Source organism: Heptranchias perlo, chromosome 44 (genome assembly GCF_035084215.1).
Source record: "Heptranchias perlo isolate sHepPer1 chromosome 44, sHepPer1.hap1, whole genome shotgun sequence".
Taxonomy (NCBI): Eukaryota; Metazoa; Chordata; class Chondrichthyes; order Hexanchiformes; family Hexanchidae; genus Heptranchias; species Heptranchias perlo.
In genome coordinates, this window is record NC_090368.1 from 4,953,839 (window position 1) to 4,969,568 (window position 15,730).

Genomic DNA, 15,730 nt, shown 5'->3' on the forward strand with positions numbered 1-15,730 from the left:
GTAAATTCTTTGTAATTTTGGCCCGTCGGTCACTTCAAACCCAAGTCCTGCTCCCCCTGCCCCCGAGCTCGTTGAAGTGGGGGCCTGGGATGGCACAGAGCCACACACACACAGTGCTGGCAGGATCCAGGTCCGATTCCCGGTTCTTGCCCATGGTGCTGTTGGCCTCAGTGCCATTGGGTTACAAAGTGAGCCTGGGAAGGGAAGGGGAGGAGGTGTGGGGTAGGAGGGGGAAAGTGGGCCGTTGAGGATCAGGATCGGGCTTGGCCGCGATGCCCCCTGCAGTCGAATAGCCCTCCCGCCGCTCACACTCTAGGCTGGCGAGGGGTGCCTCACTGCAACCGCCTCCCAGCAAAGGTTGGGGGAGGGGAGAGAAGTTGAATTCTGAGGCCCCCCACCCCCCCAGACGCGGGGTAGAACGTAACTAAGCCTCTCCCTTTGTCCGATGGCACAGATCCGTCAGGTTGGTGGGTCGGTCGGATCCGGGGGAAGGAAGGACTGCTGCCGGGAAACTACGTGGAGAAGATCTAGATCCAGAGACGGCGAGGGAAAACCGACTCGGAAGAGCCGGGAATGCGGGGAGGACACCGGAGCACAATGTTTCCCGCCTTGGGGGAGGGAGAGGGAGGGAGGGCGAGAGGCCCTCAACTACCGAGACGGATCTGTGCGTCGGGTACCAGAGCACGGCCTGGCTCAGATTGTTACCCCCTCCTTCCCCCACATACGCTGGAGTGAGGCAGCGATGACTGGTTCAAGAATCGACCGTGGAGACTGCGTCAGGGGGCACCCATGGACTGTGAGGAGGCCTCTCCCCACCCTCTGACCGACCAGGGGGGGGTTTGGTATTGTCAAGAGCGCTCTTGCACCCTGCCTGCTCGCTCAGCATTCACCGGTTAGCTGTGTTTATTTTTTAAATAACAAAAAAATTAATTTCCGTTGTTTCTTGTTAAGGTGTCAGATTTCTCAGGTTAAGTGACGGTTTCATGGCACTTCTGTCAGCTGAGGTGTGAGACCCCCTCACTGACTGTGTGTGTGTCTCTCTCTCTCTCTCTCACTCACTCTCACTCACACACCGCCCTCACCCCAAAGATCCTAAAATCTCCAAAACATACAGATCAGGAAAGCCCCAGGTTTGACACCCAGCCCACGCTCAGTTAGGACGATCTGGGCCAGTACAGTGGGTCAGCGTGATGCTCGTACACTGATCTCCCCCCACCCGTAGGCTAGGAAGTGGGGGGGGGGGGGAAAGGCCAGCCAGGGCTTTCCCCCCGCCTCCTGTGTCAGCCGTGACTCAGGGGGTAGCACTCCCCCTCTCTCTCGCCTCTGAGTCTAAAGGTTTGCGCCCCCCCCAACTCCAGAGACTTGAGCCCGTAATCCAGGCCAATACCGAGGGAGTGCTGCACTGGCGGAGGTGCCGTCTTTCGGGTGTGACGTTACGAGGTTTCAAAGTTCGTTCGTTCTTTAATGGATAATGAGATCTGGGCTGAATCCTCTGCCACAGTTGCTGAAGCCGGCTCCATAAATCCCTCCAACTCGCGTCTGGTCACCGTGGCTGGAGACGGGAAGATATAATCAGCTTGGGTTCCCACTCCTCATCAGCCCACGTCCCCTGGCAGACGGAGCAGGGCCTTAAGACGACGACTGGTGCTGCTGTCGTATCTGCTTTCCCCCCCCCGCCGCACGGTCAAATAGCTTTCTGCCGTTCAGTGCCACGATGAGGGGGGGCCGCAGGGTGGGACACTGGTCCTCGGAGCCTTGTGACCCAGCCAGTCGCTGCCTTCAGCTGGGGGGGGAGGAACGAGGCGAAGGGGTCAGAGCTCGCTCTGCTGGCACTAAGGGTAAGTGCCTGTCTCTAAAGTGCCTTTAACGCAGTAAAACGTCCCAAGGCGCTTCACAGGAGCGATTATCAAACAAAATTTGACACCGAGCCACGTAAGGAGATATTAGGACAGGTGAGCAAAAGCTTAGTCTTAAGGAGCGTCTTAAAAGAGGAGAGGTTTAGGGTCTAGACAGTCGAAGGCACGGCCAATGGTGGAGTGTGGGATACAGGGGGAAGAGGCACGGAGTTAGTGCACGGGGAGACGATCGGGCTCTGATATCTCCCCCTCCCACTCCGCCGATCCCTGGCCGTCTGGTGTCTGTGGCACCGAACTCTGGCCAGAGACGGGAAGCGGGGAGAAAGTTCGGTGGGATGGTGATTCCCTCCTGTCCAGCAATAAAAGGAACGACAAAAAGCCACTGAAATACGAAGGAACTGATTTGTGTTTGTATTTTATTGCAGATATTATATATACATATTAATTTCCAAAACCAAATCTGAAGACATTTTAGACAAACATAAAATAACAATTGCATGGTTTTAAAAGTCAATTATAGTTTGGGGGGGGTTAGGAACCTGTTCATTATTGAGGGAGGGGGGGAGAGAGAGAGCTCTGCTTTGGTACAGCGTCTTGAAACATGGCCTGTGAGCTACGTTCTACGTGAAAGCGAGATCTGTGGAAACTAACTAAAGGGGGAGACCTAAAATCCTGCCCAATCCGCTTTTAAATTCTGAAATATAAAAAAAAAATACAGGAAATGCTGGATGCATTCGGCAGTCGAGAGAGAGACACACAGCGTTCTGGCAACAGGTTGTCTGCCTGAAACTTGAACTCTTGTTTTCTCTCTCTCTCTCTCTCTCTCTCCGCACAGAGGCTGGCCGGCCTGCTGCTTCATTTCAGATTTGCTTCCTGCGTTAGGTTCTGAGTGGCCGTGGGCAGAAGAAGTTGGTTTAAAAACAAAAGCAAATGGGTACGGTCGCCGAAAGATTAAAAGGAGTGGACAGGGTCGAGAGAGAGAGAGAGAGAGAAACTATTTCCTCTGGTGGGGGGAGTCCAGAACGAGGGGGGCATAAACTTAGAATTAGAGCCAGGCCGTTCGGGGTGATGTTAGGAGGCACTTCTTCACACAAAGGGGAGTGGAAAACTCTCCCAAAAAGCTTTTGAGGCTGGGGGGGTCAATTGAAAATTGATAGATTTTTTTTTTGTTAGGCAAGGGTTACAGAACCAAGGCGGGTAGATGGGTTTGAGATACAGCTCCGCCATGATCTAATGGAATGGCGGAACAGGCTCGAGGGGCTGAATGGCCCCCTCCTGTTTGCTGTGACCTCACTCCCTACCTTCTCCCTCGGCCCTCGTGTTTAATTGACATCCTCTCTCGCTGGGGTGGAGCTGCTCACTTTGCCCAGTGCCTTACCCCAAAGGGCCAATCCTCCTCGGGAGGTCAAGTCAGCGAGTGGCTGCTTCACGCTATCTTCCCTTGGGACTCGCTGGCTGCACCCTCTCCCCTCCTCCCTCCCAGCTCACTGGCTGATTTTCCGCTCTCCTGCCCAGGGGGAGGCCCAATCGTTCGATCGGGCCTGGGCTTTTCCTGGAACTGTGACCCCCCCCCCATATCAGCCCCATGGAACTCTTGTTCCATGATAATTAATTCGGGAGGCCCCGCCAGGCCGAGAGTGGGACTGGGGCCAGGCGGGAGATTCCCCGTTCCCTGGAGGACGTTGGTGGACCGGATGGGACTTTACAACAATCCAGCAGTTTCCACGGTCCAAACGTCTCCTCCCACCAACCCGCGAATCACCAGATTTATCGAATTCAATGCGCGATGGTGCGATTTGAACTCACGACCTCTGACCTCAACGTCGCACGTTAGCCCCAATATTTACACCCAGATTTCGGCAGGTGAGTCACCCCTCCCCGCTTCGATTTAACAATCCTTCGCTTTACGTAGTGGCTCTTGACCTTAAAAAAAAAAAACGTTTTAAAAAACACGCAAGGCGGCCATCTTGGGCATCGACCAGTGGGGGGGGCGAATCCAAAATGGAGGACGATCAACCACGCCAAGAAAATGGCAACTAAAACTCAACACCATCCGGCCTTCGTCTCAACGGACTCCGAAACCGCAGAGAGGCGACCGGTGGAGGGGGAAGGGAGGGAGGGAGGGAGCTCTTTGAAAGGATCATCTCAAAAGAAACGTTGACCCTTCTCCCCTTTTTGCCCCCCGTGTATTTTGAAGATGGTGTTTCTCTTCCTCTGACTCTTCATCGTCCTCCCCAGGCAAAATAAACTTCCAGATGGATCAGCGGTATCTATAAGCTTAAAACGCTGGGGAGGACACACTGTGGGCCTGGAAGATCGATCTCCAGGAGAAACCTCATTGTTGTGAGGGGGGGGGTCATCAAAATAAACACTTCTGTTCATCCGTCACAAAAAATGGAGGGTTGACCGACGGCCGACAGTCGGGCAACCAAAGAGTCTGCTCGCTTTCCAATTGGCCGTGGTCTGCCTCCCTCCACCGCAAGGCCGGGAAGAAAGGTTCTCGTGGCAGGATCGCCGCTGAGGCGAAACCAAAAGGTGGCGGCGGCTTCTTCACAGGATGGCGCAGTCTTTGCTGCTTCTCTCTTCCCGCTGCCTGCGCTCGCCCGCCGCCTGGCGTCCTGCGGCCGCTGGTTGACGCACCGGCGCCTGCTGTCACGGGGGGGGGGAAAGACGGCGAGTGTTAGGTCGTTTTTAAAAAAAAAAGAAAGAAAAAATCGCTAACGGAGAAAGCACGGCGGCCCCCTCTGGTTCTTTTGCCAATATCTTAAATCTGGGTCCTCTGGTGACCCTCCCGCCACTGGAAAGTTTCTCCTTATTTACTCTATCGAAACCCCTTCATGATTTTGAACCCCTCGATTAAATCGCCCCTTAACCTTCTCCGCTCTAAGGAGAACAACCCCAGCTTCTCCAGTCTCTCCGCATAACTGAAGTCCCTCGTCCCCCGAGTAGCTGGAGGGGCTCCACGATGGGGGAGCGGGGACACCAAGCCAGGGTTGCCGCGCGTGCGGACGTGCAGACCTTCAAGGGAGAGCAGAATCAAGCAGCCCCTCGAAGGGTGGGCGGCTGGGGGCCGAGCTGCCCCTCTGGAGGGCAGCAGCGGCTCCCCAATCAGGAGGAGTGGGGGGGAAAACGAGAAGGAGAGAGTTTACCGGCTGAGTTTCGCGTTCCTGCTGCTGAAGGTACTGCAGCGCCCTCTGATCCTCCTCCTCCTGCAGCTGCTTGGCCAGCTCCAGATCGCTGATGTCTCCCGGGCCCTGTTGCTGCTGCTGAAGGGAGAGGGCCACCATGTAATCCTACAGGGCACAGAAAACAGGGCAATCAGCAGCAACCAGCGCCTTTAACGTAGTGAGACGTCCCCGAGGCGCTTCACGGGAGCGATTATCAAACGGAATCTGACACCGAGCCGCATAAGGAGATATTAGGGACAGGTGACCAAAAGCTCGGTCAAAGAGGGAGGTTTTAAGGAGCGTCTTAAAGGAGGAGAGAGAGGCGGAGAGGTTTAGGGAGGGAATTCCAGAGCTTAGGGCCCAGGCGGCTGAAGGCACGGCCGCCAATGGCGGAGCGATGGAAATCGGGGGATGCGCAAGAGGCCGGAATCGGAGGAGCGCAGAGATCTCGGAGGAGGTTACAGAGATAGGGAGGGGGGCGAGGCCATGGAGGGATTTGAACACAAGGATGAGAATTTTACATTCGAGGCCATCGCCATAGGCATTGCTTAAAACGTAAAAAGACTTGCATTTATATAGCACCTTTCACAACCTCGACCTTCCAAAGCGCTTTACAGCCAATGAAATACTTCTGTGAAGTGTAGTCACTGTTGTAATGTAGGAAGCACAGCAAGATCCCACAAACAGCGATGAGATAATTGACCGATCATCTGTTTTTTTAGTGATGTTGGTCGAGGGATAAATATCGGGACCAGGACACGGGGGAGAACTCCCCCCTCTGCTCTTCTTCCAATAGCGGCCGTGGGATCTTTTACGTCCGCCTGAGAGGGGCAGACGGGGATTTAGCATCTCATCCGAAAGACGGCACCTCCGACAGTGCGGCGCTCCCTCGGTACCGGCACCGGGGAGTGTCGGCCTGGATTGTGGGCTCGAGTCTCCGGAGTGGGGGCTCGAACCCCACGACCTCCTGACTCAGAGGCCAGAGAGTGCGGGAGTGCTGACCCACTGAGGGAGGGCCTGTACTGCGGGGCTTCAGCTGAATCTGACGTGGCGACGATAGAAGCTTATCGGACATTCTGAAGCGGCTCACGACTGGCGCCTGCTTCTCAACCCCGCCTCACCTGGTCGATCTGCTGTTGCGGGGGCTGAGTGGCCGTGTAGGGCAGCTGGCGATTGGACGGGTGACTGAGGCAGAACTCGGAGTCGCAGAAGTTGCCGTCTCCTTCCACGTTGTGCAGACTCTCCCACACCACCTTCTGTTCCGAGAGGAAGCCCTGGTCTGTCACCAGGAGGTAGAGGTGTCCCTGGGGATAAGGAGCAGTAACAAAACCCGTCACCGAGGGGGGGAGGGCCAAATGGACCAAAATAACCCCCCCGGGGCCAACACACACTGCCCCCTCCCCGAGGGGCGACCGAGACCCGTCTCCTACTCTCCATCATTCTTATCCGTGGAATTCCCTCCCTCCACCAGTCCCTCCCTCCACCAGTCCCTCCCTCCGTCACAGTCCCTCCCTCCGTCACAGTCCCTCCCTCCGTCACAGTCCCTCCCTCCGTCACAGTCCCTCCCTCCGTCACAGTCCCTCCCTCCGTCACAGTCCCTCCCTCCGTCACAGTCCCTCCCTCCACCAGTCCCTCCCTCCACCAGTCCCTCCCTCCGTCACAGTCCCTCCCTCCGTCACAGTCCCTCCCTCCACCAGTCCCTCCCTCCACCAGTCCCTCCCTCCGTCACAGTCCCTCCCTCCACCAGTCCCCCCCTCCCCCCCTCAGTCACAGACACTCCCTCCACTAGTCCCCCCCTCCGTCACAGACACTCCCTCCACTAGTCCCCCCTCCACCAGTCCCCCCCTCCCCTAGTCCCACCCTCCCTCCCTCAGTCACAGACACTCCCTCCACTAGTCCCACCCTCCCCCAGTCCCTCCCTCCCCCAGTCCCCCCCTCCCTCAGTTACAGTCACTCCCTCCACCAGTCCCACCTTCCCTCAGTTAGTCACTCCCTCCACCAGTCCCTCCCTCCGTCAGACACTACCTCCCCCAGTCCCTCCCTCCCTCCATCACAGACACTCCCTCCACCAGTCCCTCCCTCCGTCACAGACACTCCCTCCACCAGTCCCTCCCTCCGTCAGACACTACCTCCCCCAGTCCCTCCCTCCCTCCATCACAGACACTCCCTCCACCAGTCCCTCCCTCAGTCACAGTCACTCCCTCCACTAGTCCCACTCTCCCCCAGTCACAGTCACTCCCTCAGTCTCAGAAACTCCCTCCCTCCGTCACAGACACTCCCTCAGTCACAGTCCCTCCCTCCACCAGTCCCTCCCTCCACCAGTCCCTCCCTCCCCCTCCTTGATGCCCCACCCTCAGTCCCTCCTTCACTCGTCCCCCTCCCTCAGTCCCTCCCCCCTCAGTCCCTCCACTTCCCACCCTCCCCCTCACTTCCTCAGTCCCTCCCTCACTTGTCCCCCTCCCTCAGTCCCTCCTCCCCCCTCCCCCTCCCTCAGTCCCTCCTCCTCGGTCCCTCTCCCCTGCTACACAGGCCTTTAAAAGCCAGGCTTGGAATTAAGGAACCCCTATTTGCTGATGCACCATCGGGGGAGTGTGTGGATTAAATGGACGACTCAGCGCACGGCTCCGATTCATCAGACTGCGGCCCTCGGCGTCCCACTCCCCCTCACCACCACGCAGGACTAACACGGATCGGGCAGACCAGGCCCTGATCGTAGGTGGGGCCCCGAGTCGGGAGTGGGGAGAGAAATCAGCCAGGGTTTGGCCTGTCCCACTGTCCAGTCTCCCACCCGGGCGATGGGTGAGGTTACGGGAGGGCTGTCAGTGTCCAGGGCACCGCCTCCTCCGAACAGTCAGCACCTTCGAGGGAGAGGGAGGGCAGTGAGACACCCCCACAGTGCAGGCCACTCTTACTCTCTTGTCCCCTTGAGAGACCCGGCATTAAACACTCTTCTCCAAATAGCTCCCATGGGATCTTTAACAGGCAGACGGGGCCTCTGACAGTGCAGCACTCCCTCAGCACTGGCACCGGGAGCGTCGGCCTGGATTCGGAGTTCGGTTCCTGGGTTGAAAGAGGAAGGCCGGGGGGGGCGACTGCAATAGATTCGCTCAGTGACCTGGGTTTAAACTGTAGGGAGAGGGGAAAACCGCTCGGGATAAGGGGTCGGCCATCCTAGACTGAGATGAGGAGGAATTTCTTCACTCAGAGGGTGGTGAATCTTTGGAATTCTCTACCCCAGAGGGCTGTGGATGCTCAGTCGTTGAGTACATTCAAGGCTGAGATCGATAGATTTTTGGGCTCTAGGGGAATCGAGGGACTTGGGGATCGGGCGGGAAAGTGGAGTTGAGGTCGAAGATCGGCCACGATCTGATTGAATGCAGGTTCGAGGGGCCGAATGGCCTGCTCCCGCTCCTTATGTACACACGTGTAACAGATCCGAGAGTTTTAGCAGAGCCAAGCGGGTCGGTACCTTGTGTTTAATCATGGTGCTGAAATGATTGTTGCGGAAGAACACGCAGAGCTCCCCTTCCTTCGCGGTGGCGGTGAGCTCGCAGAGGCCGTGGTACGTCAGCTGAGTGGCCGTGGCATCCAGGAACTGCTCGGCCACCAGACCTGCACCAGAGCGTGAACAAACGTTGAACGTTTCCCGTCTCCTTTCTTCCCCCCTCGCCGACCCCCCCCACCGCCTCCGCCAATCTCCCTCCCCCTCTCCTGAAGGCGACAACCCTCGCTGGGGGTACAGCTACGCCTCGCCTCGTAAGCTTTCACCTGCCATCCGGGATATTCGACTGCGGGTGGCATCGCACCCGATCCCGGCGGGGCAGCTGGCACCGCATCCAATCTCAACGAGATGTTCAACTGTGGGCGGCATCGCGTCCATTCTCAACAGGCTATTGGACTGCGGGTGGCATCGCATCCAATCCCGGCAGGATATTCAACTGCGGGTGGCATCCAATCTCAACCGGATATTCAACTGTGGGTGGCATCGCATCCAAACCCGGCAGGATATTCAACTGCAAATGGCATCGTATCCATTCTCAACAGGCTATTGAACTGCGGGTGGCATCGCATCCAATCCCGGCAGGATAGTCAACTGCGGGTGGCATCCAATCTCAACCGGATATTCAACTGTGGGTGGCATCGCATCCAAACCCGGCAGGATATTCAACTGCGGGTGGCACCCAATCTCAACCGGACATTGAACTGCGGGTGGCATCGCATCCAATCCCGGCGGGATATTGAACTGCGGGTGGCATCGCATGCAATCACGAACGGAAGACCAGGGGGCAGAGCGCAATGGAGCCAGAACGGGCAGCACAGCCGCACCCTGGGGAGGTCGGGCACGGCCAAGGAAGAGAAAGGGCAGAGACTCGAGCCGCGCTGTAACCCACCCCGGGACGCTCACCGCTGTCAGTGGACGTGAAAGATTCCCCCCACCCCCCCCGCCCCGACAACCGCTGGCAGATGACCAGATGACCATCCTTACCTTCGCTGACCAGCGCACTGTCTGTGGAGTGTTTGGAAAAGATAATCTTTTCCACCAGTTGGTTGTAGCTACACCTGCCGACCGCCTGCATCACCTCGGTGCTCTGCGGGAAAGGAGAGAGAAAGGGTCTGCCTTTCGTCACAACGGGAGTCACAGGACGAGAAATGCCCACCCCCTCCGTCTAGTTCACCGTCTACCGCCCTGATAGTCGGCTGACACGACAGTGGAATCATTGATTAATCATCGCCAACAATCTCTGGGCATCGATTAATCTCCAACACGCCCAGACATGAGGCGAGGAAAACCCCCAGTGGGGGAAGAGTTTTTGGGAACCCTAGAACGACATAGCACAGAAGGAGGCCTTTCGGCCCGTCGGGCCTGTGCCGGCTCTTTGAAAGAGCTGTCCAATTAGTCCCGCTCCCCGCCCTGCTCTTTCCCCCCGTAGCCCTGCAAATTTTTCCCCTTCAAGTATTTATCCAATTCCCCTTTTGAAAGTTTTAATTAATCTGCTCCCACCGCCCGTTCAGACAGCGAATTCGTGCGCTGCGTTCAAAAATAATTCTCATCTCCCCCTCTGGTTCTTTTTATCTTAAATCCGTTAAATCAAGTCGAAAGCCACCCCTTAATCCCAAACCTCCTACACTCACCGGACGAAATCTATCTAATTTGAATGAATTGACACTGACTGCTCCCACCCTCTCGGAGGCGAGCGAGCGAGAGAGAGAGAGGGAGAGAGAGAGAGAGAGTGCCCACGGGTGCAATGAAAGAACGGGCTTCGCTCGGTCTCCTGTTTAACCTCCAGACAGCCGCCACTGCGGAACAGACGGGTGGTGACCCCCTCCCCCCGCTCGTGCCCTCTCACCTGTGGGTCAACGAGCCAGCCGTGGTAGAGGGGCAGATTTAGCAGGTCGAACACGATGCATTCTGGGGTGTACTCGAAGTCACCGACACCAGTGAACCGGACGTTGACGTCAAGTCCGGTGGAGAGCTTGAGGAGAACAGCCATTGCGTCGCTCATGTTCTGTAAAGAGAGAGAGAGAGACACACAGAGAGATCAGGCCCGGAGAGCCTGAAGGGCATATCTGGCTCCCCGGTTTAACAGGAGGTCGGGACAGGTCAATGCGAGAGTTCTTCCAGTACGCGCCTTCGGAGGTGAACGGCCAGCCTCCGTCGCACACCCAATCTCCCCACCACGTCGGACTCTCCGGCCTGCGAAAGGGTTCAGGGGCAGGGTGGGGGGGGTGAATATTTGCAACTCACCTGCTCGAAATTCAGCTGCAGACCCTCCGAGTTCTCCTTTGGTTTAGTCGAGAGAACGCAGTCTCCTGAGGATAAAGACACGGAGGAATAAAAGATCCCCGAAAATTAACCCCCAGCGTCAAACTTCTCAAGAGCGAAACCTTCGAAACTCATTCACCTGTTTACCACAGCGTGACGTTTCGGCAGAGCACTAAACAATCACCTGCATTTATATAGCGCCTTTAACGTCCCCGAGGCGCTTCACAGGAGCGTAAATCAGACAAGATTTGACACCGAGCCACATGAGGAGATATTAGGGACAGGTGACCAAAAGCTCGGTCAAAGAGGGAGGTTTTAAGGAGCGTCTTAAAGGAGGAGAGAGAGGGCGGAGAGGTTTAGGGAGGGAATTCCAGAGCTTAGAGCCCAGGCGGCTGAAGGCACGGCCGCCAATGGTGGAACGACGGAAATCGGGGGACGTAGGGGCTGGAGGAGGTGACAGAGATAGGGAGGGGGAGGGCGAGGAAGGATTTCACTACGAGGACGAGAATTTTAAAACCGAGGGGTTGCTGGACCGGGAGCCGATGGAGGTCAGCGAGCACAGGGGGGGGGTGACGGGTGAACGGGACTGGGCGCGAGTTAGGGATACGGGGTGGGGGGCAGAGTTTTGGACGAGTTGATGGTCTCGGAGGGCGGAGGTTGGGAGGCCGGATAGGAGAGGGTTGAGACTCAATACTCACCTAACAGAGTCATCAACTGTTCAACAGATATCACCTCAGTCTTTGGCGGCAACTTCACCTACAAGAAGAAAAGACATTCCAGAATTTTCTCAAACAACAGGGTCGTTATTTGTTATTCTCTTTAAAGCCGACGTTCCCTCTTGCTCAGGTTGCCCGGGCCGTGCGTCCAAATCAACGCTTAGCCAAGTTGGGATCGGTATGTCGACTGGGCGATGAGGGAGAACCCCCCCGGCCAGCTTTCTCTCAATCTACCCTATCAACGTCTTAAAGAATTTGCATTTCTATAGCGACTCTCCCCTCCTCAGGACGTCCCAAACCGCTTTACAGCCGACGAAGTACTTTTTTTTTTGAAGTGCGGTCACTCTTGTAGTGTAGGAAACGCGGCAGATAACCTGCGCACAGCAAGATCCCGCAAACAGCGATAATGGCCCAGATCATCTGTTTTTTAGCGATGTTGGTTGAGGGATAAATATCGGGCCCGGGACACCGGGGAGAACTCCCCCCTCTCCCTCCGTTATTCTTTGAAATAGCGGCCGTGGGATCTTTTACGTCCACCTGAGACGGGGCCCCTCGGTTTAACGTCTCATCCGAGAGATGGCACCTCCGACAGTGCGGCGCTCCCTCAGTACCGGCGCTGGGGAGCGTCGGCCTGGGTATTGTGCTCGAGGACGGGATAGGCGCTATAGCAATGCAGGTTCGTTCCTTTCAAAGACCCTGAGGGAATCCCTTTGAACCTACCTTCCATCTGAGGAGCAGGATGTTCATGATGGCTATCAGGGGACAGGGTCCATTTTCACTCTGGGTGATTAAAGGGGTCTTTTCTCCCTTCCAGTTGATCCACTTGACGTAATAAAAGGTGTCACTGGGGTCACTCCTGGAGGTCCCCGGCCTCGAGCCCGCACTCTGCGAGAGCTCGCCCTGTGACGACGGGCTGGCCGCTCGCTGGGACTGCGCGCTCCCAGCCTCGAGGCTCTCGGCCTCCAGCTGCCGGCCTTCCTCCGCCCCCTCCCGGGAGCCCAGCGACGGGGACGGGCTGACCAGCTCGCCCTCCGAGCCGACGGAGGCCATCCCGCTGGTCACCGACTCGTTGCTCTCCCCTCCCGCCTGGCTGTCGGAGCTGGATCCTCGACCCTCTTGCTGGACCGGTGCTGCTTCAGACGCCGCGTCCTCTCGGCCTTGCTCGCTCGCGGCCGACGCCAAGGAGGCCTCCGGCTCCCGATCAGACTGGTTTCTGGAGGTCGGTGAACGGCGGTCCCTCTGGCTGAGATCGTCAGGCGGCTTCTTTTGGTTTCCCACTGGCAGACTGGACGCCGGCTTTGATGTGACTGGCATACCAGATATCCCCGCTATGGTCTTCTTCAAATCAACATTGTCACCCTTTTGTAAAAGATTAGCCTCCATGGCAAAGACGTGTCAACCTCAGCTCGAGAGAAACCTCTCGATTGTCTCCGTAGTGTCCAAAAAGCTCAGTTGATGCTTAGTTGACCTTTATCTGCTCCCCGCCCTTTAACCTTCAACCTCACTCGATCATCGTCCCAAGATTGTAACGTACAGTATTTATGTCCTTGATCTAAGTCTTTGGAAGCTCAGTTTTCTCCTCAGGAAAACAAGTTAATCCCCAAAGAACTCCGTAATCTTGAAGTTTCTCCAAAGGCCAAAAGATTGGATCTTCTGCTCAGGAGTCTTGCGACAGTCAGGGGCATCTAAATTCGCCCTTGTGCCCTTACTTGGTCAGTCTCGAGCTCTCGCCTGTTTCTCTTCAATTTCCTCGCTGGTGAATCAGGAACCGAAGAGCCGCAAAGAATCCTGTTATAAGGTCGGGAGTTTAATCTTCTTGCTCTTTTCCGTTGCCAATCCTCCTGGGAGTCCTGCGTTCCTCTTTAACTCGGTTTTGCCCACCTTTCGCTCAGCGATCGCTTCCCAGGAAGCCCCAGGGTGAGCTTATCCCTGTTGGCGTGAAGTTCGGGGGCTCTTAGCAAACTAACAGAAGCTTCACTAAGCAGATGTTTCCTTCAAAGGCATCTGGATTAAGGTTCTCCAAAGTTGCAGGTAGCTCGTGTCTACTCGTCCCTCTCCTTTTTCAATCTTCTTCTGTCTCTCTTCCTCTCCTTTTTCAATCTTCTTCTGTCTCTCTCTTCCTCTCCTTTTTCAATCTTCTTCTGTCTCTCTCTTCCTCTCCTTTTTCAATCTTCTTCTGTCTCTCTCTTCCTCTCCTTTTTCAATCTTCTTCTATCTCTCTCTTTTCCTCTCCTTTTTTCAACCCTCCTCTGTCCCTCTCCCTCTCTTATCTCTGGGGCCAGGGAGCAGATCCTTGACAAAACGTCCCCCTCTTCCTCAACTTCTAGCCTAACCCCCTCACTCCAAGAGTCTGTAACCAAATATACCTCCAATAAATAGATGTGTTGGGGTTATTTTTGCACTGTCAATGTAGGAGGAGGGGGAAGGGGGGAGTTTTTATGTTGTTGTCACTCAAAACATTTCATAAACAACCTCCCTGAGACCCTGTTGGCCTCATCCTTCTGGCTTTATCTGTTCCCAGTTGACATCTCAAGCCCCCCCACCCCTGTAATCTCTTCTCTTCTCTTTTCCCAAGATTATCTTCCTTTTAACTTTCTCCTGCTGACGTCACCACGTCTTCAGATACATCTCCCATTCCCCCCCCTCCTCCTCCTCAATAAAACACATAGAATAAAAAATTGGACTAAAAATGGAAAACAACCCCACAGTTACATTAACACTCGGTGAAAATGCTCAATCCTGAGGAAACCCCATGACTTTTTTCCTCCTAATTCCTCCTAAAATAAATAAATCTTAGAGCTGGCTGTCAAACCGGAAATGAAAGCCCTTCTCAGACAAAGACGCCTGGCTGGAGGCAAGAGTTCACCCTCCCCCTCCCCCTCCCCCCACCGTCAGCTTTTCCTGCCTCCTAAAGTCATTGCGCCCTCTGGAGGCCTTCATTTTGGGAGGAACTCTCTTCCCCCTCTTCTCCCCCAAACCATTGAATCAACAAATCTGACCAACAAGATCAGGAGTTCACCTCAATGATTCTTTAAGAATGAAAATGGGAAAATAAAAGTGCAGTTTCATAGAATTTACTGCAGAGAAGCAGGCCGTTCGGCCCCACTGGTCCGTGCTGGTGTTTATGCTCCACACGAGCCCCCTCTCGCCCGACTTCATCTCACCCTATCCTTCTATTCCTTTCTCCCTCAAGCTTCTCCTTAAATCCATCTCTGTTATTCCCCTCAACTACTCCCTGTGGGAGTGAGTTCCACATTCTCACCACTCTCTGGGTAAAGAAGTTTCTCCTGAATTCCCGATTGGATTTATTAGTGATTATCTTATATTGATGACCCCCTAGCTCTGGTCTCCCCCCAACAAGTGGAAACATCTCTACGTCTACCCTATCGAGACCCTTTCGTAATTTTAAAGATCTCTATCAGGTCACCCCTCAGCCTTCTCTCTTCTAGAGAAAAGAACTCCAGTCTGTTCAGCCTTTCCTGATAGTTATAACCTCTCGATTCTGGTATCATCCTTGTAAATCTTTTTCGCCCCCTCTCCAATGCCTCTATATCCTTTTTTATAATATGGAGACCAGAACTGTGCCCAGTACTCCAAGTGTGGTCTAATCAAGGTATATGGAGACCAGAACTGTGCACAGTTCTCCAAGTGTGGTCTAACCAAGGTATATGGAGACCAGAACTGTGCCCAGTACTCCAAGTATGGTCTAACCAAGGTATATGGAGACCAGAACTGTGCCCAGTACTCCAAGTGTGGTCTAACCAAGGTATATGGAGACCAGAACTGTGCCCAGTTCTCCAAGTGTGGTCTAACCAAGGTATATGGAGACCAGAACTGTGCCCAGTTCTCCAAGTGTGGTCTAACCAAGGTATATGGAGACCAGAACTGTGCCCAGTTCTCCAAGTGTGGTCTAACCAAGGTATATGGAGACCAGAACTGTGCACAGTTCTCCAAGTGTGGTCTAACCAAGGTTCTATACAAGTTTAACATAACATCTCTGCTTTTCAATTCTATCCCTTCAGGGATGGATCCCAGTGCTTGGTTTGCGTTTTTTACACCAGATATAAAGAGTTAGGGAGGAGGCAATTCTCGAACTTGAAAGGGAGCCGTGAGTTCTCCTGGTGCCTGGCCAACATGTCTCTCATAATCAACACCAGCACCGTTTGGATCTTGCTGTGCACAAAATGGCTGCCGCATTGTACGCAAAGTTCTTTGGGACAGCCCACC

General features: G+C 55.1%; 2 protein-coding genes across 4 annotated transcripts in view; one reads left to right on the forward strand and one right to left on the reverse strand.

The window, feature by feature from the left end:
• Positions 1–2,238, forward strand: part of myo1eb (myosin IEb) — a 34,761-nt gene extending 32,523 nt beyond the window's left edge. Inside the window, 1 exon segment of the mRNA XM_067976034.1 lies at positions 455–2,238. Coding sequence (XP_067832135.1) covers positions 455–531 — 77 coding nt within the window. The 3' untranslated portion in view covers positions 532–2,238.
• A 17-nt stretch (positions 2,239–2,255) lies between these two features.
• On the reverse strand, positions 2,256–14,341 carry mindy1 (MINDY lysine 48 deubiquitinase 1). 3 transcript variants are annotated; one of them, XM_067975984.1, is made up of 9 exons: positions 12,224–14,339; positions 11,486–11,543; positions 10,770–10,834; positions 10,372–10,530; positions 9,510–9,612; positions 8,493–8,635; positions 6,145–6,327; positions 5,020–5,149; positions 2,256–2,741 (listed from the first exon to the last, which is right to left on the reverse strand). In XM_067975984.1, the coding sequence occupies exons 1-9, from the start codon at positions 12,884–12,886 to the stop codon at positions 2,521–2,523; spliced, it is 1,725 nt and encodes a 574-aa protein (XP_067832085.1). In that variant the 5' UTR covers positions 12,887–14,339; the 3' UTR covers positions 2,256–2,520. The 3 variants fall into 3 exon arrangements, with proteins under 3 accessions (XP_067832085.1, XP_067832084.1, XP_067832083.1); XM_067975983.1 differs by having other exon boundaries at positions 2,714–4,502; positions 5,006–5,149; positions 12,224–14,341; XM_067975982.1 differs by having other exon boundaries at positions 2,714–4,505; positions 5,006–5,149; positions 12,224–14,341.
• Positions 14,342–15,730: the final 1,389 nt, after the last annotated feature.